Here is a 23,247-nt window from a genome sequence, read left to right on the forward strand (position 1 = left end):
GTAAGTCAAGTCTTGTTTTATGTTTAAGGCATTGAATTTGAATTTGAGAAACCTGCAGTTTTTGAGAAACCTGCAGTTTTAAGTCAAGTCTAGTTAAGTCTAGAGCCTCTTAGTCAAGTCTGGTTAAGTCTAAGTCAAGTCTTGTTGTCTTGCTATTATTTTTGCAAACCAAAAATATTACAGTCGAAACTAAAACAAAATCGAAGATAGTTTAACAATTACCAGAAGTGTATTCGAAGGGCAAAAAAAAAACAAAAACACAAACTGAACTGAAAATGATACTCTAGTTATTACATGTCTTTCTATTATGTCCTACTTGATTGCAATTACCACAAGTGTATTGTTTTCTTGGTTTTTTCCTTTGCATCGCAATCTCCAAAGCATACTTCATTCTTGAATTCTTTGGCCTTCCAGGTTTGTTTTTAGGTATCGGTGGTAAAGCAACCTTGCTCACAACTTGTTCAGGAACTGGTGTACCAAAATCTCTTGGCATGATGGCAGTTGCATAGGAATCACACAAGTAGCTTCTACGGAAATAAGGATGACACATCCATATTCGAGATATGTTCCTCTTTTCACAAGCCGCAATCGCATGTGCACAAGGCAACTTCTCCAAGTCAAACCTGCGACATGTACACCTTCTATATTTCAAATTTACAACGTGGAGAGATGATCCACTTGTAACTTGTACTTGATTAGCATCTATATCTTGCACAGTAAGTAGCTTAGCATACTCTACACGACTCTGTAAAACAACATAAAATCATTATTAGTTTAACCACGAGTTATGATTAGAGAATATATACGACAATAAGAAGAGAATATATACCTGTAGAACTTTCTCAACACCACGAGTTAGAGATGTAGTCATTTTTAATGCATCATTCCTTCGATCTGAAAACCATCTAGTCATCATGGACCTAATTGTTTCTAACAGTTCCACAATAGGATAACTTCTAGCGTGTGACATCACCTTATTCATTGATTCTGCAATGTTACTAGTAAGCAAGTTGTACCTATCACCAGGGAAATGTGCATGTGTCCAGAGTCGCACATCTGCTTGGACAAGGTAATGATGAAGTGCAGGGTTCAAAGCTTCAATCTGATCAAAAATGGTTTGAAAATCGACTACTCTGTAAGCATTCGCCGCCTTCTTAACCAAACCAAATGCTTCCCGACCTTTAAATCGAACCAATATATTTTTGTACAAATGGTATGTATATATTCCCCTACTAGACTTCGGATAAACCTCCTTAATTGCTTTTCCAATAGATTTGTGCCTATCAGAAATTATGGCTAGACCTTCGTCATCTGGTATCACACACCGGAGTTGTTTGAAAAACCAGTCCCATGATTCATCATTTCTGTATCAACCACGGCCCATGCTATAGGAAAAATCTGAAAATTGCCATCTTGAGCTGTGGCCGTCAGAAGTGTCCCTTTGTATTTTCCTTGTAAAAAAGTACCATCAACAACCAACACTTTCCTCATGAAAGGAAATCCATTCAAGCTTGCACCATAAGCTAGAAACAAGTACTTAAATCTATCAGCATCATCAAGTTCAAGCTGCGTATATGTTCCTAGATTTGCCTTCTTTAACATGTACAAGTAAGTAATTAGCTGCATATAACCACTCTCTGGACTACCCCTAACCAATTCACGAGCATGTCGTAGTGTCCGATACGCCTTCCAGTATTCCATCTGCAAAACGAATTATTAACGATAACTTTAGCTAAAACTGTGTTAAAAATATTGAATCTTAAACCAAGCAATGTACCTTGATCTGGAAGCGTTTGTTTAACGCTTCTACAACATGCATTGGCAATACCTTCGGCCCAACTCCACCAACGAAATCCTTGTACAACGCTCCTAGAATCTCATGAGTTGCTTGTCGGGTACGTGAAAAACGCTCTGTCACTGAACATGTATGTTGTGAAATAAACACACAGACATGAAACGTTGGATAGTCTTTTCCTGTTGTAGCTCTCACCCTCCACTTACAACCTTTTACCCAGCATTTGACAATTAGCAACCTTGGGTTCGATTTATATTTGTAGTAATCAAACTTCTCTACTACGGTTAGTATTTTCAATCGTGTCTCCAAATGCTTCTTTGTTTCATAACATTGACCAACAGCCAACTTAAGAGAAGACAAGTCTAACTTTGCATAATTATCATCTTCCTTCTGTTCTTCAATGAATATACCTGAACTTGTCTTCTTATTTGGTGAAATTGCAGTAGGTTTTTCTTCTTCTTCTTCTGGTGGAATCCCATACATGCTAAAATTTTCATCATCGGAATCTGTTCCATCAGAATCATCACAGTAATCAAATATCATTTCTTCATCGTCCACTTATGAATCTTCATTAGTAATGTCTCCGTCAGCCAATTCAGTATCTACTTCAACCAACATATTATCATCTCTGGCTCTTTTTCTCGATCCACTCTTAACTTTAGCCGTCACTTCAACACAAAGTCGAAGTTTGTCCCTCTTCAATTGCTTTAGAAAACCATGAAACTGTCGAGAATTGGTGATAAATACTGGTGGTGTATCGCTTGGTAAGTTTTGTAATAACACCTTTGAAATCTTGTAACTCAACCCAATATCATATATTTCTTATCCAAACCGTAATCTTCATACACCAATTGGATACAATCATCGTAACTCATTTGGTTGTTACACTCTAGAATACGACCCCCTCTCTTATTATCAACAACAAACAACCACTTGACTTCATCAAAGATCCATTTGCCACAGACCACAATCGAGTGATCTATGCCAAACCCAAAAAAGAAAAATCGTTTAGAAGATTGAAAAGGAGAGATTTAATTGACTGTGAACCCAAAAGGAAAAAACGATGTTCAATGGAGTATAGAGGCGCCGTCGTGCTATAGATGGAGAAAAAATAGGAAACCGTTTAGGGAAAACCCTAAAAATTTAATGTTTACGTGACATACATGGAAACAAAAATAAAAAGTCTGCCACACCTACAATAAGTCTGTCAATGTTTAGTTCAAAAAAAAAAATCTGTCAGTATATAAAAATTAAAAACTGTCATAACCAAAAGAAATGACTCGAACAAACAAAAAACCTGTCACAACATTAAACCAATTTGTAAGGTCATTCTAGCAATTTTTATTTTCCTTAAATAAATCTGTCATTAAACGACAGATTATTGGAAAAATAATCAAAAACTGCCATAACATAAAATAAATCTGCCATAACGTGCTACAAAGTGTAGGTCAAACTAGCAATTTCAAATTTTGATTAAAAATCTGCTATCTCTCTGCAGATGATTGGTAAAATTATTAAAATCTGTTGTAATTAAATATAAATCTGTTATCAATAAACGTCAAGTTAGTAATTTTTTTTTCCTCAAAAAATCTGTCAAGTTACAACAGATATTTAGTTTAAGAAAAAAAACTGTAACAACTAAAATAAAAAGTCGGCCACAAATTATAACAAACCGGCTGAAATAATAACAAGTTTGTTGTCTCGTTTAAAAAAGTCTGCCGTTTCGAACAAAATCAGCCGTAAAAAAAAACTGTCACAACTGATTTTTAAAAGTCTGTCAACCAAAATAAATCTGCCAAAGTAAATCTGCCATTTACAAAAAAAACATGTGACAATCAAATTAATCTGTCACCACATACCACAGATTTTATAATTTTCCCTCTCCTAATCGCTGGAAAATATTATAAGGGTATTATGGTATTTTTTTTTCCTAACAAAGCACTAAAGAGTATTTTAGACATGAAAATAACCCAATTGACCTTAATATTTTAAGAGTTAAACTAGCAATTATTCCCTTGTTTTGGGTTAATCTAGTAACTTTCCCTAAGAATAAACATATGAAAGTTAGGAATTTGAACTAAAAAAAAAAAACTAGGAATGTATGCAAAAGCCTCCCTCTACTACTGTCCAAATGAAAAACGTTCATATGGTTCATAACTAATATTTATAATCGAGAACCTTTTAGACAATGATGACCGTTGTGACATATTGATCTAGATTGACGAATATGATTTCAGCACTGATGTACGAATATGGTTTCTAAAGTGAAAATTCCCCTGGATAAGTTTGATAAGATTAAAGAGTTTGTGTGTTTCTCAGATGGATAGTTTAGCACAAAGTGTAATACTGTACTTTAGCCTTATAATAATATCACTTCTTTTCGACCACATTTCTAGAACTTATTTTAGCATCCGTAACCGGACTAAACCCCATCATCCTTAAAAAGAAAAGAGACTAACATATTTAAGACCATGGCTGTGATATCCTATTAATGGGGTTGGGCATATGTTTATTATAAACTTATTTTCATTCTTCAAACACGATCAGACAAACATTTCGTTCTAGTTCTCCAGAAGTAAAATATCTCCATATCTTCGTAAAGCTTCATCGAAACTATTGTCATCGTCGTCGTAGGTGTTAATTTATGAATACGTTTCCGAATATAAATATACAATCTAAATCAACTTTTCAGCATTTCATTTTCTTTTTAACCCTAGTTCTAAAGAGAATAAAGAGAACACCATTTATTTTGTCTATTACTATATTGATAGGATTAGTGGGGTTTTTTGTTCGTTGGTGTTGCGGCTCTGATTTATGGGTTTGCAAAGGTTATACTAACATATGATGCAACATTGGCTTAGTTATAAGTTTCATGGGTTACATTTTTGCTGACAAGAACTTGTTGGTTTTTTAGAAGGAGAATATGTTCTTTTCACCTCTTGTACAAACAAACTACAAAGTACAAACTTAATCATTAAAAATGAATAAGTGAAAGATTGTTAAAGATTGTTAGAGAGTTTTGTTGATTAGTTTTCTAAAATCTTGTAAAGTCCTCCAAACAATCCTGTATTTTTATGATATTTTCCATGACTTTATTTTGTAAAGAAAGTGTTTAAAATCATGAACCAATAACATAATAATTGAACTCATTAACAATCCTAGATTCTTTTGTTTTAATTGAATAACACAAAACTTTTAATGACTTTATAAAAGTCTGAATCCAATAATCCAGATTTGTTAAGATTTTAAATGACTTTTTACAAATCACAAACTAATAACACTAAACTTTAACAGAGTTTAACAAAATCTTGATCTAATAACAACAGATTCTACATAACATTTAAAATCTTTAAAACTCTGTTCAAATCTTAAACCAATAACCCCATTTAACTATAATGACTATATTACTTTAGCTGATACTAAACCAACGAAACCCATTTATAATTGGGCTTTTAAGTCAGTTATGCCCAAAGGCCTTTTTCTTTCTTCGTAACCCTTCTACTTACTACCAACACTTCTTTCTCTTCTATGGCTTANTTTTTTTTTTTTTTTTTTTTTTTTTTTTTTTTTTTTTTTTTTTTTTTTTTTATGGCTTAAGATTCTTGATTCTTCATGCTCTTGTGCAGGAGGAGCAGAGGACGAAACTTCATCTTCATGCTCTCATCTTATGAACTTTTTATTCGAAAGCGAACATGCGTGCTTGATAAATATCTCTGTCACAAAATGATTATGGTTTCGGAGAAGTTGAGTTAGTGTTTCTATGATGCATCTTTGATTTTTCTGTTTTATAATTTTAAGTGTTTGTGATGTTTTGCTATGGTTAAAAATATTATCATTATTCGTTATATATTCTTCCAAAAGCTTAACTTTTTGGCCTTAATTTGGATTTTTTTTTCTTTATCAACTTTGTGTTGTTGAAAGAAAGAAATTAAGACACACAAAATAAATTTTGAATCTCAACATACAATGACAATTCTTAATGCTTCAAAATACATTTCAAAAGAAGTCCACTCGGTACCTCGGTCTTTAACAAAAAAAATAACTATCTTTATTTTCTAAAAAATTAACTCTCTATTTTTGTTACGTATTATACCGTTTTTTGTTTTATTACTGTTTTATAATCAATGTATTACCATTTTCCGATTGATTTCTAATTTATCGTTTGTTAGAATCCCCTATATAATAAAACGGAAGTACACAACCTTTTTTGTAGACTATATAATATGGATTATAAAATTAATTATTTGATTATTTGATAGGTTATAGGTTATGTTTGGGCAAAAAATAAACCGTTCGTCTAGAGACTACGGAGAACGAAAGAAAATAGTCGAATATATTCTGTTTATTTATCAAATTATTGATAGTAGAAATACAAGATCCAATACATTATGAAGCTATAGACCCTAGCCTTGGATCTTGTATTTCTACTATCAATAATTTGATAAATAAATAGAATATATTCGACTATTTTCTTTCGTTCTCCGTAGTCTCTAGACGAACGGTTTATTTTTTGTCCAAACACGTTATATGGATTGTAACCATTAGTTAAATTTCGATTTCATATCCTTTTAAAAAGGATATTCCAAAAAAAAAAATCTCAGAATATTTAATTAACTATATATAGGCAACAAAATCTTAAAAATTAATCACTCTACCGCAGATTAAGAGTGATTTTCGATTATACTAGCAACAAAATCTCAAAAAAAATTCAAGTCCTCATATTTAGCATATGATTTTATTGCATAATGTTTTATTCACAACAACTTTTAAAAACAAATTTGATATAAAAATTACAATATAAATAAAAGAAATTTCAACATATGCTCTAGCACCGGTCCTAATCTAGTAATTGTATAACATTTGATAAACACATATCTTTTTTGTTTTAAAATATATATATATATATATATATATATATGTTTTTAACTAATCACCTATTGTTTTGGCTTTAGTTTTCCATCTTGTATTTCCCGTATATCGGGCTTAAGCTTTCAGAGATATTTTTGTTTTCTGCCAGTTTTAGGATTCCAAAAACGCATTCTACCCTTGTATTTCATTTTTTGTAAAATATAATGAAAATGTTATAGTGAAAAAAAAAAAGTTTAATCACCTATTGTTTTTACGTACAACGTAAGTGGTTATCTCAAGGAAGACATAATGGAGTCGATGGAAAAAGCCGGCTAGTGATCACATCAAGGCATGTTGCTATCAGCCTACAGATCGTACCATAAGGACACAATATATTGATTTAGAATCCTTAAGCCCACGAGGGGGCAACGTGAACTTGGGGCTAACAAATTCACCTTTTTCCTCTTTTGTTCTTTTCATCATCCATTACACACATATCCATTCCATATATATACTGATATATATATACATGATAATTGATAAATATATACAATAATATAGACAATACCAGAGAAAATTAATGGAAAACTCAAAATACATAGTTTTCTATTAAGTAATTTTCTGAAATTTCTTATACTTCCTTATCTTTTTTTTTTTTTTGTTTCTTTTTTTGAACAACCACTTATATTTCCTTATCTTAGCTCAAAAATTAATACAATAACCATCTTATCACATGAAACAGATCATGTCACCATCCTGTTATACTATACATCGTCATGAACAAGCGTAACTAAAGTTGGGAATTTTGTAATACTTTTGGTATGTTGCATCAAAATGTAACCCCACATGAGAGTGTCGATGTAGGGAGGAAAAAGGCACACCACATGGTAGTCCACTGGTGTATGGAGAGTTTGTCTTAGTATCTGCTATTGTTGAACTTGAATGTACAGTAAAAGCTATAAAAATTAATGTTGGAATTAGGATATTTTATTAATTTATTGATAAATTAATAATTTTATAGAGAAATTTAACTAAATTTATATTTGAAACATCTATATAATAATAAGAAATTTTCTTTGTAATACATATTTTGTTTCTTTGTAATATATATTCTTACAGAACTAATTACCCGAAAGAGAAATAAATATTGCATCTAAAATCTTTAATTTTTGTTATGTATTTAGAGTAAACAACAATAAAAATTAATAAAAATAGTAGAAATAAGATCCAACAATAATGCAAACTAAAAAAACAAATAAAAAATATCACTTCAGGCTTTTCACTAATTTTTTTATATGTATTTTATATTAAATTAAAAAAATAAATTATTTTTAATGTATGATATTATTTCTAATTTATGATATTAATATCATACATTTACATAGAGTTTCAAAAAAAATATTATCTTATTGAATTGCTAACTATTCATTGACAAAACTTACGACCATAAAATTTTATCAATTCTATGATAAATGAATATGTCGTTAGCATAATTTTATGAGCTTCTGCTATGTTAATTGTGATAAGAGTCGTGTTTTGTTTTTTTAATCTTATAAGTTCGAGAGATGTTAGAGTGAAAAAAAATTATTGGGCACGAAATCCGAGAATTTAAATTACTTTTTGTTTTTTAGGTAGATCGGTTTCTAGATCTAATTTTTGTCGCGTTGTGGTCTCTTTTCAATAGTGGTCAGAGTTAACCTACCCTGCCTTCTTTCTTTCCATCTTCACTTATGGGTAGAGAGCTTTATGATTGAATCTCGGCTAGAAGTTTTCAGATCTACTTCAGCAGATTCCCAAATTGAAACTTTCATATCTACTTTTGTCAATATGGTTGGACGCTTCTCTTATGCTGAGAAAGGCAAGGCAATCGCCTCCTCTTCAGTACAACTGAAACGACCCGACCCGTTTTTTTTAATAATAAATAATAAATATAATAATAATAATAATAATAATTACTCTAAACTAGTGGTCTCATACCCACTAGCCATCTAACCACAATCAAAGCAAACAGCGGAAAATATTCAATACCAATAAACCATTAAATAACCAATATTCATTAACCAGTAAATATCATAATATTTAAACCAACAATCCAGCAATATGAAACAAGGTACCAGCAACCAAGCAATGTTATATTGACCCAACTCTAGCAACCTAACAGAAGCTAGACAGCAAACAATCGAGCCAGTAGAACATCCTCCTCTTCACTGCCTTGATTCCACGATCACACTTTACCTTTACCTGCACCACAAACACAAATTGAGATGCATGAGTATTTGATAAACACTCAGTGAGACAATCATCCCATCTACTGGGCTATACACACAAGCAACTGAGATACCAATGTCCAAAACGATCAACAACCAAAACAAACAAACCAGGAAAACAAGTATTGTCTTGCTGGAAGGGAGGTGTCGACGGATACCAGACAAGTGTCAACCAACACTGGCTCTTGGTGTCAACCGACACTACCCCATAGTATCGATCGATGCTGAATTCCTGGTGTCGACCGACACCCTCCTGGTGTCGATCGACACTCACTCTGCAACCGCAATCCGCTCGAAGCCGAGAGTCGAATCTCGCTTCTCATCACCTCCAATCCGTCCAAAACTCAATCCCAAAGCCATATGAATCCGTAGAAACCCTATAGCAACCATAACAAGCAAGAAAACACCACAAACAACACAAAACAAGCAAGACAAAGGAAATATCAGACTTAGATCAGACATGGTCATGCACTCACCTCTTTGCAGGAAGATTCTTACCAACAGCAACGAATCCAACCCTCCTAGCAAGCTTCTAGCACCTTCCTAGCTTCAGATCTCCCAAGAACATCCAAGAAATCTCACAATCTCTCCCAAATCCTCAAGAACACCTCTTTTCTCTCAAAAACAATGAAACGGCGACCAAACAAACCTTCCAAAACCCTTTATATCGACAAATCCATTAAATATCTCGGTTCAATGATTTTCCTTAAACCAAACCGACCCAAATCGACAATTAAGTCAATCTGGTTGAACCAGAAATTAATGGAGTCAATGCCCCCGACAGCGACAACTCCATTTTGCTTCTTTGTCATAAACTCACGCTCATTGGACGGGTTACAAACCCGGTGGTGCAGCGAGCATGGTCATTGATTCCCTTCGTTACGGACTATTGGAAAACTTCTTCCAAACCACTGGGAGCAGATTAAGATCATGGGCACTTCCAGTTCCAATTTTCCTCCAAGGAAGACCTTCAAGTGGTGTTAGCAAGCAGACCCTACCATTTTGCGGGATTAATGCTTGTCCTGCAGAGATGGCAACCCACCATCTCAAGATCTTTTCCCTCAGAGATCCTGTTTTGGATTCAAGTTACTAGAATCCCAGTCCATCTTTGGACCGAAGAGTTGATTCAGAGTATTGGAGAGGATATCAGAACAGTGGAGCATCTTGATGTCTCCTCCATAGTGGCTCGGATGAGAGTGTGTATTAATGGTCTCCAACCCCTTGTGAAGATCGCCAGTGTTGAGTTCAAAAATGAAGAAGAAATTGAAGTTGAACTGGTTTACGAAAGACTCAAGAAGTATTGCAAGTTGTGCTATGGGCTGGACCACGATGACAAAGATTGTCCATCAATTAAGATAACTAGAAACCTTCCTCTGCTGCGACATTCGTCACAGGGAAGAAATGATAGATCCTTTAAACATTCGGAAGACAATTCGCGCTCTTCTAGGCGGGATACTTCTGCCCATGGTATTCATGGGAATCATTCACGTGCAAAAGATCGTGATTATCAACAGAGAGAGTCAAGATCGCAGGATCTTCAACAGTCTAGCAGGAAGGACTTCTCCTTCTGCTAGTTGATATTCCACAGAGCGTAGAGGGGGATATAGGCAGCATTCAAGTACCCATACAAGGCTTTTATCGCATCAAATTTGCTCAGATGAGATGAGAAATAGTTCGTGTAGGAATCAAGAACAGAACACAAGTACTTAATAAGAATATCTCTCTTATGAATCTTAAGGAAAATTACTCAAAACTTTAAGCCTCAAATCTCATAAGTTATGCCACAAGCTAGCACCTCCTTATACAGAGAAAACTCAAAAACCAAAACCCAAATTGGATAACTCTAAACATATGTTTTAGATTCTGCTAAAACATATTTGACCTTATCACATGTATATTTAGATCCTCCTAAATATACATGGCCTTATCATTTTATTATTACAAGCTTACAACAACATTTTCCCCCCTAAGCTTGGAATCTTCTTCACTCACATTATGAACTCCCATAAGAGCTCTCATCTCCTTAAACTTCACTCTTCCAAGGGCCTTGGTTAGGATATCTGCTTTCTGCTCATCTCCATGAACATGTTCGACACTCACCTGCTCGTTCTCAACACATTCTCGGATGAAATGGAACCGAGTGTGTATGTGTTTGCTATGGCCATGGAACACAGGATTCTTGGTGAGTGCAATAGTTGACTTGTTGTCGATCTGGATAACCACCTTCTCATTTCTCTGACCAGTCACCTTGTCTAGGAGTTCTTGCAACCATATCGCCTATTTGGCAGCTTCAGTAGCTGCCATAAACTCTGCCTCGCAAGATGACAAGGCAACAATCTCTTGTTTTTGTGAACGCCAAGTAATTGGTGAATCACCAAGATAGAACATATGCCCTGTGGTACTCTTGCCATCATCCACATCTACATTGTAAGAACTATCACTGTAACCCACAAGACATACCTTACATGTGCGTTTATAGAACAAGCCATAAGAACACGTTCCTCGAAGATATCTGAGAACCTGCTTCAAACTTGCAGCATGAGATTCCTTAGGTTCTGTCATATATTTGCTCAACACACCAACACTGTAAGCAAGGTCTGGCCGTGTGTGAATCAAGTATCTCAGGCAACCTATTACTCTGCGATACCTCCGTTCTTCAACAGCTGCTTCATCCTGCAACTTGGAAAGTTTCAGATTCATGTCCATCGGTATATGAGTGGGGTTGCATTCACTCATTCCAGTCTCTTCAAGTATCCTGAGAGCATATCTCTCTTGTTTCAGAATAATTCCCGACTCAAGTTGTTTCACTTCGATACCAAGATAATATGTGAGCAGTCCAAGGTCACTCATCTCGAATTTTTCAGCCATCTTCTTCTTGAAGTCAATGATTGAAGACCGGTCAGAACCTATAACAAGTAAATCGTCGACGTACACTGCTATAATAAGAAGTTCTTCTCTGTTATTCTTGTAGTACAAAGATGGTTCCTTCGAGCACCTCTGAAAACCCATTCCTCTTAGAGTCATATTTAGCTTAACATTCCATGCTCTAGGTGCTTGTTTTAAACCATAGAGAGCTTTGTTTAACTTGTAAACCTTGCTTTCACTTCCCTTGACCACAAATCCTTCTGGTTGTTTAACAAACACTTCTTCCTTCAGATCACCATACAAGAAAGTTGTCTTTACATCCAGGTGATGTATCTCCCAACCATACGAAGCAGAGTGACCAATGATGAGCCTTATTGTTTCCATGCGAGCCACGGGTGCAAAGACTTCTTCGTAGTCGATTCCATGCTGTTGAACATACCCTTTTGCCACTAACCTTGCTTTGTGCTTGTTTACACTTCCATCTGAATTCCTCTTTATCTTGAAAACCCATTTTAGTCTGATAGGTTTAACTCTATAAGGCAGATCAACCAAGTTCCAGGTTTTGTTCTTTTCGATCGAGGCAAGCTCATCATCACAAGCTTTTATCCATACTTCAGCATCTGAGGCTTCAGCGAAATCCCAGGGTTCTTCATCTATTGACAGTAGAAGACGGTCTAACTCTTCATCATGTGTAACATAATCGGACAAATAATTTGGTGGGTTCGAAACTCGTGTAGACCTTCGAACCATCGACTGTTGCGGTTCAATGTTACCATCATCACTCAAATCAATATCATTTTTCTCCTTATCCGACTCACTCACTTCTTCACCCTGAACCTCATTACCGTTCTCTTCTTCGCCTTGTGTTTGTTCTAGCAAGCGAACTCCTCTGTTCCCAGAAGTACCAATATTAACAGAAAAACCTGCAGAATTCCCAAATTCCTCTGTTTCACCTCTCTTCCAGTTCCATCCTCTGCTTTCATCAAACCTTACATCACGACTGACAATAATTCTTTGAGTTGAAGGGTCGAGTAATCGATAAGCCTTTGAGCCAGGTTCAGTTCCTAGGTGCACCAAGACTCTTGATCTGTCATCTAGTTTTTTTCCTCCCACTGCCTGCTTTTTTGCATATACAATGCAACCAAACGTCCTTAAGTGATCAAGGTTTGGTTTTAGTCCTTTCAGCATCTCATACGGAGTTTTATCAACCAACGACCTTGTTGCAATCCTGTCAATCAAGTAAGTGGAGTGTCTAATGGCTTCTCCCCACAGATAGTTCGGCAGCTCCATATGCTTTAGGATGCTCCTCGTCATTCCCAAAAGCGTCCTGTTTCTTCTTTCAACAACTCCATTTTTCTGAGGAGAGTATGGAGCTGTCAACTGTCTCATGATTCCATTTCTCTCACAAAATGAATTGAACTCAGCCAAAGTAAATTCCCCACCTCTATCGGTTCTGAAAGTCTTGATTGCAAACTTTGTTTCTCGTTCAGCAAGAACCTTAAAGCACTTGAACTTGTCAAGTGCTTCGCTCTTCTCCTTCAATAGGACTGTCCACATATAGCGAGTAAAGTCATCTATGATCACCAAAAAATACATTTTCTGGGCCGGTGTAGATGGTGTGATAGGTCCACAGAGGTTGCCGTGTATCAGTTCCAGAGGCTGAGCAGCTTTGTATATGGTTGTTCTTGGAATAGGGTCCCTCGTTTGTTTACGAAGCAAACATGACATACAAGTCTGTCTCTCCACTTTAATGTCTGGTATGCCAGTTACCAAATCTCTACTTATCATCAGCCTCATTGTGTCAGTATTGATATGACCTAGTCATGCGTGCCATGTAGTTGACTCGCTTGTAGTTACCAATTTCAGACACTTGACGCTTTCAACCTCCATCACCACTTTATAAAGTCGATTCTTGGACCTTGTTGTTCTCACGATCAACTTACCAGCACGGTCAAAGAGCATCAACTTGTTTCCCAGCATTCGTATCTCACATCCAGCTTCAGTGGCTTGACCCAAACTCACGATATTACTCTTCAAATCTGGTATGTAATAGATGTTATGCAGGGCTTTCTTCGCACCATTCTCAAGCAGAAACTTTATGGATCCCTTTCCCTTGATGTCAACTTGTGAATCATCCCCAAATCGAACCTTCCCTGTGACATCCTCATTAAGTTTATAAAAGAAACTCCAATTTCCACTCATGTGGTTACTAGCTCCATTATCTAGATACCATATATCATTGGTGTCCATGCTTGACTCAAAGATGCTTGGTTTTACTTTGTCTTCCTGTAGATATACAACTTCATGCATCATTAACTCATTAGCTATGTGGGTATCTTCTTCCTTCTTCTCTACAGTCTCTTGAAGTTTAAGTAGTCTGTCAGGACAGTCAAAAGCATAGTGGCCTTGTTTATCACACCTGAAACATGTGATGTGAGATAAATCATGGTCCTTCTCCTTCGTTTGAAAGTTAAATTTGTCACGTCCTCTTCCTCTGGAAGAACGACCTCCTCGTCCCCTTCCTCTGTAGCTACCGAGCGAATTTGTATTGACAAACATGAGTTTGCCTTGATCATTGTCATGATCTACCTCCTCTTCTCCAATTTGCTCTTCATAAGCTTTCAGGCGACCTACGATATTCTTGAAGCTTGTTTTATTCAGATCAAGCACTTGCTCGAGAGAAGCTACTATGTGAATAAAAGTCTTTCGAGGAAGGCTTGACATAAACTTCTTGACTATCATAGGTTCTGGCAACTCTTTGCCCAAAGCAGCCGATTTAGTTGAGATTGCCGAAAGCTTTTCAACAAACTCATCAATCTTTTCAGTGTCTTTAATCCTCAGTCGATCAAACTCTGCCATTAGAGTCTGCAGTCTCGCCTCTTTAACCATATCTGCTCCTATGTGTCTTGATCTTATGGCTTCCCATATCTCTTTTGCAGTCTCTAGAACACCAACCTGAAGAGTAAGAGATTCAGGAATAGATTGCACTATCAGAGCAATCGCCAGGTCGTTCTTTGTTTCATTAATGTTTCCCTTCTCAATCACCTCCCAAGCCTTGTGTACCCTGAGTAAGATTTTCATCTTCATGGACCACACCATGTAGTTACTCGGGTTCAGCATGGAACATTTGATGGACGAAGATCCTCCTTCAGCCGATTGTAATGGTCCGGTATCATCATCTTTTCTTGTTGACAAAATTTTGCCTTTTTCTCCTCCCGTCAAAGCTTTGACATCTTCTCCTGCCATTGATTCAAGCTCTGATACCACGTGTAGTGAATCAAGAACAGAACACAGGTACTTAATAAGAATATCTCTCTTATTAATCTTAAGGAAAATTACTCAAAACCTTAAGCCTCAAATCTCATAAGTTATGCCACAAGCTAGCACCTCCTTATATAGACAAAACTCAAAAACCAAAACCCAAATTGGATAACTCTAAACATATGTTTTAGATTCTCCTAAAACATATTTGACCTTATCACATGTATATTTAGATCCTCCTAAATATATTTGGCTTTATCCTTTTATTATTACAAGCTTACAACAACAGTTCATCTCACCATGTCGATGAGAAAGATCTAGATACTACTCTAGTAGCTATAGACCGGGAGATAAAAGGCATGAGGGTTTTAGACAATCAGGTTCTAAAGACCTCTCAAGTAAAGCAGTGTACAGAGAGGTTCCTACTAGAGAGGATACTACTTCTCGTCATAAAAGTCAAGAACTGCCTCAGGAGGCAATCGAAATGGCCCTCTGTGAAGTTAGAAATGTAATGGAACAATAAGTTAGTTGTCCTGATCCAATGGAGAGTGCAGCTAGGAGGGAGAGATTATGGCAAGCGGAAGCCCACGGGCAGCTAAAGGAAACAGCAGAACATATGGCAAGGAATAGTTGCAGCCTTCAACTCCTACTGATTCACGAATTGATTCCACTGAAAGGTCTAATAGCCACAAGTGAATTCTAGCAGCTTTTAGGCTTGGTCCAGTTAACATTCCATCTATCTCTCCCAAGCCAAGGAAGAATATTGTAATTGAAAGGAAACCTGAAAGACCTCATGGTCGTGCTTCCAGAAAATCTCAAGCTGCCAAGAAAGCTAACCAAGTCCGACTGCTATGCCCTGAGGAAGGACAAAAAAGAAGAGAATTTTCCTCGTAAACGCTTCACCAAGAAGAAGACTGAATATGGATACTCTACAAGAAGCTGGACATGGCGTAAGGGGTTCAGAATAAGGATTGATCAAGCGATTATGGGAAGCAGTTCATGTATGAAGGATTTCAGAACCCCCATCTCCCCCTTCCTTAGATATTATCTCTTGGAAATGTGAGGGATTGGGGAACCCCAAGACAGTTCATCGGGTTAGAGAGATGCACCGTGTATTCTTTCCCAAGATACCGATAGCTTGAGGGTTTGCGGTCCTGAGGGTGGCAGAGGAGATGGGGTTCTCCTAGTACTGAGATCTTATGGGTGATGCCCCGAGGATGAGACGGTATGGCTCGAAGACAGGGGTCTGAGAGTGGGATCAGTATGGCTCGAAGACGGGAGGGCTGAGAGTGAGATCGATATGACTCAAAAGTTGCAGCCTAAAGGTATATGAGATGGGAGCAAAAGTATCAAGGACGTGGGGATAAGCATAGTAACTGGATGCGAATGTCGGAGATTGATGGGGGTTCAATCTCAGATTTCCCTGTTGGTCTTGACCGGGAGGGTCAAAATTGTGCTTGCTGGGAGGGCTAGAGTTGGGTTGACTAGTGGGGTCGGGTGGTGGTGCATACTGTTGCGACGTTTGTTGGAGGCGTTCGGCAGATAGACTGTAGTGGTTTCAGATTCGAGAACGAATCTATGATTTCCCTTTTGGTCTTGACCGGGAGGGTCAAGATTGTGCTTGCCGAGAGGGCTAGAGTTGGGTTGACTAGTGGGGTCAGGTGGTGGTGCATACCGTTGTGACGTTTGTTGGAGGCGTTTGGCAGATAGACTGTAGTTGTTTCAGATTCGAGAACGAATATATGGTTAAACGGGGAGGATTGTAACATCCCGGTTTCCTAATTTTAGAAATTGGCCGGTTTGGTTTAAGTTCACAGGTTTGGTTTGAGTTTGCCGGTTTAGTGTTGGTTCTAAGAAGTGTTTTATAAGTCTCGACACCTTCTCCTTGCTGCTGTTGTTGTTGATTTCGAGCTTGGGCTGTGAATAAGCAAAGAAAGAGCAAGAGAGAGAAGCTTGATGTGGTGTTAAGGAGATTAAGGAGAAATCAGAATCATTAAGGTTTGGTAGTAAAAGGATTCGACATAGCAAATCGTTCCCAAAGGTAATGAAACATGTCGGAGTTATACATAAGCCTTGTATCTAGATTCTCCTTTTTACGGATTTGGATTTGATTTAATAATCAAGGAGATATCTACAGTTTCGTGAGGTGATTCGTCTCAGATATGAACTGAAACCAGCGGGGACGCTAAGTGCGATCGTGGTCTCGCCTGTTACATGATAGGCACGAGATTTTTCAGGAAGCTTTGTGACATGTAGGGCTAGCTCTCTAACGGAGGGATTTGATAGGTAACGGTTGGTTTTCGTCTTAGGGTTTCGTCTTTAAGACTGAAGTATACTGTTATTTCTGTCAGTTTTGCTTCAAGGTTGTTTTGGTTGTGTGACTTGTTGTAAAGCGTTGCCGGGCAGTTGCAGACGCAAGGAGAATATCTCCTGGTTGTAATTGTTGTTTTAATCACCTTGATAAGGTGAGTGTGTGACCATGAGCTTATCTAAGCGATTGGGTTGTATGACTTGTTTTGGGTGATGATGTGTAGGTGTGATGAATGTGTTATTGGGTGTTCTGTTCAATAGATGGTTTGTTATGTTTTATTTATGTTTGTACTTTTGATTTTCTATTGTGTATAGCTCGTAGATAGGAGGACCGCCTCACTGAGTATTTCTGGTAATACTCACGCTTCTCATTATGTTTGTGGTGAAGGTAATGTGTGGCATGGAATCATGGCGATGAGGAGGAGGATGATCTAGGGTCTTGGTTGTACTATTGGCCATGTTATTTATATAGAATCTGGTTTATAAGCATGTTAGGTCGATGGTTTTTATTGGTTATAATTAATATGATATTTATATTAAATTTGAGTTGATTTAGTTTGTCTTCCGCTGTGAATGTTGATTTGTTGTTAGTTTATTAATTGTTTGGGTTGTAATTGTAAATTATGGGGTATTTAATTATCTATTATTGATATGCTCAAATTTACTCTATAGCTACTCTCTCAAATTAAGAGATCACTACAATACTTAGGGATTGAATCCACAAGGACTATATGTTTACACAATAGATTTAATAATCTTTTAATTAAACTAAACAGAAATATTGTAATTAAATAAAAGGCTAGAAAAGCAAATAAAAGTTTTGTAAAATTCAGATGTAAGAAACATTAGGCCTAGGGAAATTCTCAGGAAATCACAGAAAATTAGATCAATCAATTAATCAAGCAGGATCCAACAATTAAGCATAGTTCGTTAACTCTAAACACAATTGTAAAATAAATCAGTGTAAATATTATCTAAGTTTAAAACTCGAAAATCAACATCTCTTTGCAAAATCCAAGTTAAAAACCAGCAATAAAATCAAGTTTAGATTTGTTCACAAAATCAATAATTCAAATCTCTTTGCAAAAAGTAATTTTGCTCACCAAAGGTTTTTGTCAGGAAAATCAATTATATTTTCATATCAATTAATATTCCTAAGATCTAAATCCAGATGACTAATCAAAATCTATCTTTAAAAACAACATATGGTGAAGAACAAGAAAGATAATGAATCCAAATAATCAATCAATCTAACAATCCATGAAATCCCTAATGAGAAACCCTAAACATAACAAGCAGATCTACTCAGACATGATCAATGAAACACAAATCATATTATGAATAAATTGCATTAAGAAATTAAAAGAAGAAGAAAATGAGTTCTGAATCTTCTCTAAAGGAATTTTGATTCTTCTCTCCAAAATCTCTCTAAAAATCTTTTCGGGTCTTACAAAAATAAAGCATATGCCTACACAATGATCTAAAAATCATATATATAGGGTAAAACATGTCTTGGGCCTTAATTGCAAATAAGGAAAACTTCTAGGCCAAATTTGGAAATCTTCTAAATTTCAAAAAGATGGGATTTTCAGTTGCCGTCAGAATGACGTATCGCTCGACACAGGATCTGCATCGATCGATGCACTACATCAATTTTGCTCCCCGAGTTCGTTTCTCGAGATTGTTCCACTTGATGCTCCAAAATGCTCCAAAATCTACAAATAAGTCCAAGACATACCTAAACCTGCAAAAACTCAAAAAGACTCTAAAAACAAGAAAAATACTCTATAAATAAGACTTATATCATGGCTAAAAACCATGATATATCAATTATTATTTAAAAAACGAGTCGAGTTGTTTCAGTTTGGTATCAGAGCCCTTGCGGTTCTAGAGCGGGTTAATAGATGGTTTAGAACAGTTTAGGAAATTTAACTGGTTGAATTTTTTTCCTGGTGTATAATGTTGTGAAACTGTTGGTTGTCTGTTGGAAATTGATTATGAGTAGTTAGTAAATTTAAGTACCAGGACCGGATGGTTTCTCTGCTTGTTTCTTTTAGTCGAACTGAGTTGCGGTGGGACTTGCCATTTTTACAAAAGTTCAATTTTTCTTCTCATCTGGTATCATGCCTCATAATTTAAATAAAACTTTCATCCGACTGATTGCAAAAGAACATGGACCAAGGAAATTAGTGGATTGCAGGCCTATAGCGCTTTGCAATGTGTATTACAAAGCTATTTCAAAGCTTCTATCTAGGAGGTTGCAACCTATCATGGATAGTATTGTGTCTGAAAACCAGTCTGCTTTAAATCCTAGTAGAACTATAGCTAATAATGTCTTGATCACGCATGAGACTTTGCATTTCATTAAGAATTCAGAAGCAAAGAAGTATTGGTCTTTGGCGGTCAAGCCTAATATGGGTAAGGCGTATGATCGAGTTGAATGGCGCTTTGGGGAGTTGGTGTTTCAGCGGCTTGGTTTTCACCTAATATGGGTGAATTTGATAATGCAGTGTATCACCACGATGAAGTACTCTTTCTTGGTGAATGATACTCCTAGAGGAAGAGTCATCCCATTGAGAAGGATACATCAAGGGGACCCGTTGTCTCATTCTCTGCAGAGAACTCTTGTCGGGTTTGTGTAAGAAGGCTTAGTCATCAGGTCAGTTGTCAGGCATTCACGTAGCAAATGGCTATCCACGAATAAATCACCTCTTATTTGCCGATGACACTATATTTTTCTTGCAATAGTGGTGATAAAGCTTGCAAAGCACTCAAAGGTAATATGAGAAAGTATCAGGAAAAATAATAAATACGCTCAAGCCATCCATCTCTTTCTCTAGGAAAATGCCTCCAGATAGACGACAAAAGGTGAAACAAATTCTGGAGATCTCTAAGGAGAGAGGCATAGGGAAGTACTTAGGTCTCCCTGAACACTTGGACGAAAGAAGAAGGATTTATTTTCTTCTATCATGGACATGATTCGTCATAAATATCATGGTCCAATAGATTTCTCTCTAGAGCAGGAAAATTGACATTGTTGAAGAGTGTGTTGATAGCAATGCCTTCGTATGCCATGTCATGTTTTCAAACACCAGTTTCTCTATGCAAAAGGATTCAGTCAGTATTGACCAGATTATAGTGGGATTCAAAATTAGAGAAAAAGGCATGTGTTGGGTTGCTTGGGAGAAGCTCACACAGTCTAAACAAGATGGAGAGTTGGGTCTGAGAGACCTTGAATGCTTTAATGCAGCTTTGTTAGGAAAATAAGCTTGGTGAATCCTGAATAATCCTTCCTGCCTGCTTGCTCGTGTACTAATGGGAAAATATTATGGTTCATCCTCTTTCTTGGAAGGTACTTGTCCAAATTCGGCATCTCATGGGTGGAGAAGTATCCTAATAGGAAGGGATCTTTTTAAAAAGTTTCTTGGGTGGGTTCTAGGAAATGGTCTCTCTATAAATGTTTGTACTCACCACTAGATTTCCACGAGTAAGGTGGTGAGACCAATGGGGCCACCCCCTTTGTGGAGCAAAGATGGTGTGGTTAATGATCTTTTTCTCCCAGGCTCCATTGACTGAGATGAAGCCAAAGTGAATGAAATGTTTCCATCACTGGGCTCGAAGATTCTAGTTATCAAACAAAATCGTTTAGGAGCGGTGGGTAAGCAAGTTTGGCTTGGTACTCCTTTGGAAGTTTACTCCACCAAGGCGGGTTACTATGTAGCAATAGAAGAGACCCATATTACAACTATGGGAATCTATGAGAGAGCGGTAAAATGGAAAGAGTAAGTTGGTCTTTGCACACTTCACCTAAAGTGAAGATTGTTTTGCGAAAAGTATTACATTGAGCCCTCTAAACAAGAAGACAACTAGCAATGAGACATGTCCCGGCGAATGAGGTGTGTAGTAATTGTGAAAGTCCATAGACCATTCTCCACTTGTTATTTCTCTGCCCTTTTGCCATCCAGGTTTGGGAACGAGCACCGTTTTCAGTAGGTTGTAACACCAAAATGACATAAACAGTTCGAGAAGGGATGTTGGTAGTTAATCAGTTGACATATTTACCATCCATAGGTCTTACTCCTTTAACTCCATAGATCTGTTAGAGTCTTTGGAAATCTAGAAACCAACGAGTGTTTAACTCCAGATCGTTCAGCATAGAGGAAACTTTACAAAAAGCTATCATAGATGCGAAACAATGGTCTGCAGCGCAAACAACGGACCACAAACCAGCTTTATCTCTTCTCGGTGGAAAAAGGCCGTCTCACAACTCTTTTCCTAGTTATGGTGTCTCATGCAGATGGCGCTTGGAGGAAAGACTTAAGAGCTGCTGGACTCGGATGGATTGTAACAACCCAAGAAGCTTGACTTCACGATTACTGAAACAACCCTTCCCGTTTTTTTTTTTTTTTTTTAATACCTTAATTTACTAGTGGTCCCATACCCACTAACATCCTAACATCAATCAATAACCGCGGATAATCAAATAAAACAAATTCCATTAAACCAAAAGAATTCCAACATTCAAATCCAATAACCAATAACATCAATCAAATAAAGAGATAACCAACAACTAACATCCTACAATGTTCCTTTGACTTAATCTAGCAACCTAACAACAGCTAGACCACAATCAATCAAGTCTCTAGAACATCCTCCTCCTCATAGCCCTTGATTCCACGATCACACTTTTCCTTTACCTGCACACCACAAACAACAATTGAGATGCGTAAGTATTATCATAAATACTTAGTGAGGCCATCCTCCCATCTACTGGGTTATACACACAAGCAGATGAGACCCTCAAGTTCAAGCAAAACAAACAACACACAACAATACATCAAACCAGAAAAACAAGTCTCGGATAAGACTAGTGTCGACCGATGCCAAACGGTGTCGATCGATGCTACAACAAGGTGTCGACCGATGCCAAACAGTGTCGACCGATGCCCATCAAATTGGTGTCGACCGATGCTCCTGAGTGTCGATCGATGCCTCCTCTGCAGACACGATCTGCGCGAAACCCAGCGACGAACTCCGACTCCAATCAACCCAAAATCGACTCCAATCAAGTCTAACCATCTCGGAATTCACTAGAAATCACACAAACAACGAACCCAAGCAACAAAACAACACAAACAGCAAGGAAAACACTCAAACAAGAGAGATCTCATGCTTAGATCAACCATGGTCAAGCACTCACCTCAAGAACAAGAAGTTTGGATTGAGAAACGTGGAAAACAACACCTCCAGAAGCTTCCCCTTCGATTCCAGCAACAGCTAACCCTCCTACAGCCTCAGATCTCTCCAAAATCACCAAGAACAAGCCCAGAAAAATCAGAAAACGTTTTTCTCTCTTTTCTCTCTTTCTTTTCACTCAACGGCGACAAAATGAGACTCTGAAACCCTAAAATTCGTCCTAAGACACTTATAACTCGACTTAGGGATTTTAATTGAACCAAACCGAACCAATTCGGCAATTAAATCAAACCGGTCGAACCCAGAAATTAGTGGTGTCGATCGATGCCACTAGGGTGTCGATCGACACTCCTTCCAAAATCCCAAATTCTGGTTCGCGGATGTTACAATTCTCCCCCACCAATACGGATTCGTCCCTGAATCCCGCAATACCGTCCATCTGCCAAGGACCCCTGTGCCACCGTCATCACGGCCCGCACGTCCCCAGACCGGACTAAACACCATCAGTCAAGGTTTCCCGTGCCACTGTCGCAACAGCCCGCACACCTCCGACTGACCCTCGAGGTCTCCCTCTAGCCAATATACTCGCATCATAACACTATCTGCTCACAACTCAGTGCTTCCCCCGTCCGTGGTCGCAACCAACGAATCATGCCGGCTCGCTATCAGGCCAACCGCCTTAAGCTACGGCATCCAGGAAGTCAC

At 37.3% G+C, this 23,247-nt stretch overlaps 2 protein-coding genes across 2 annotated transcripts; one reads left to right on the top strand and one right to left on the bottom strand.

Moving 5' to 3' along the window:
- Positions 24–2,338, bottom strand: LOC104715159. The gene is made up of 6 exons (XM_010432596.2): positions 2,002–2,338; positions 1,778–1,917; positions 1,326–1,701; positions 830–1,179; positions 331–745; positions 24–70 (listed from the first exon to the last, which is right to left on the bottom strand). The coding sequence occupies exons 1-6, from the start codon at positions 2,336–2,338 to the stop codon at positions 24–26; spliced, it is 1,665 nt and encodes a 554-aa protein (XP_010430898.2).
- Positions 9,924–10,484, top strand: LOC104715160 (uncharacterized protein At4g02000-like). Its single transcript, XM_010432597.1, has one exon. The coding sequence runs from the start codon at positions 9,924–9,926 to the stop codon at positions 10,482–10,484; it is 561 nt and encodes a 186-aa protein (XP_010430899.1).

The sequence above is a fragment of the Camelina sativa genome, chromosome 9, assembly GCF_000633955.1.
Source record: "Camelina sativa cultivar DH55 chromosome 9, Cs, whole genome shotgun sequence".
In the NCBI taxonomy this organism is placed as follows: Eukaryota; Viridiplantae; Streptophyta; class Magnoliopsida; order Brassicales; family Brassicaceae; genus Camelina; species Camelina sativa.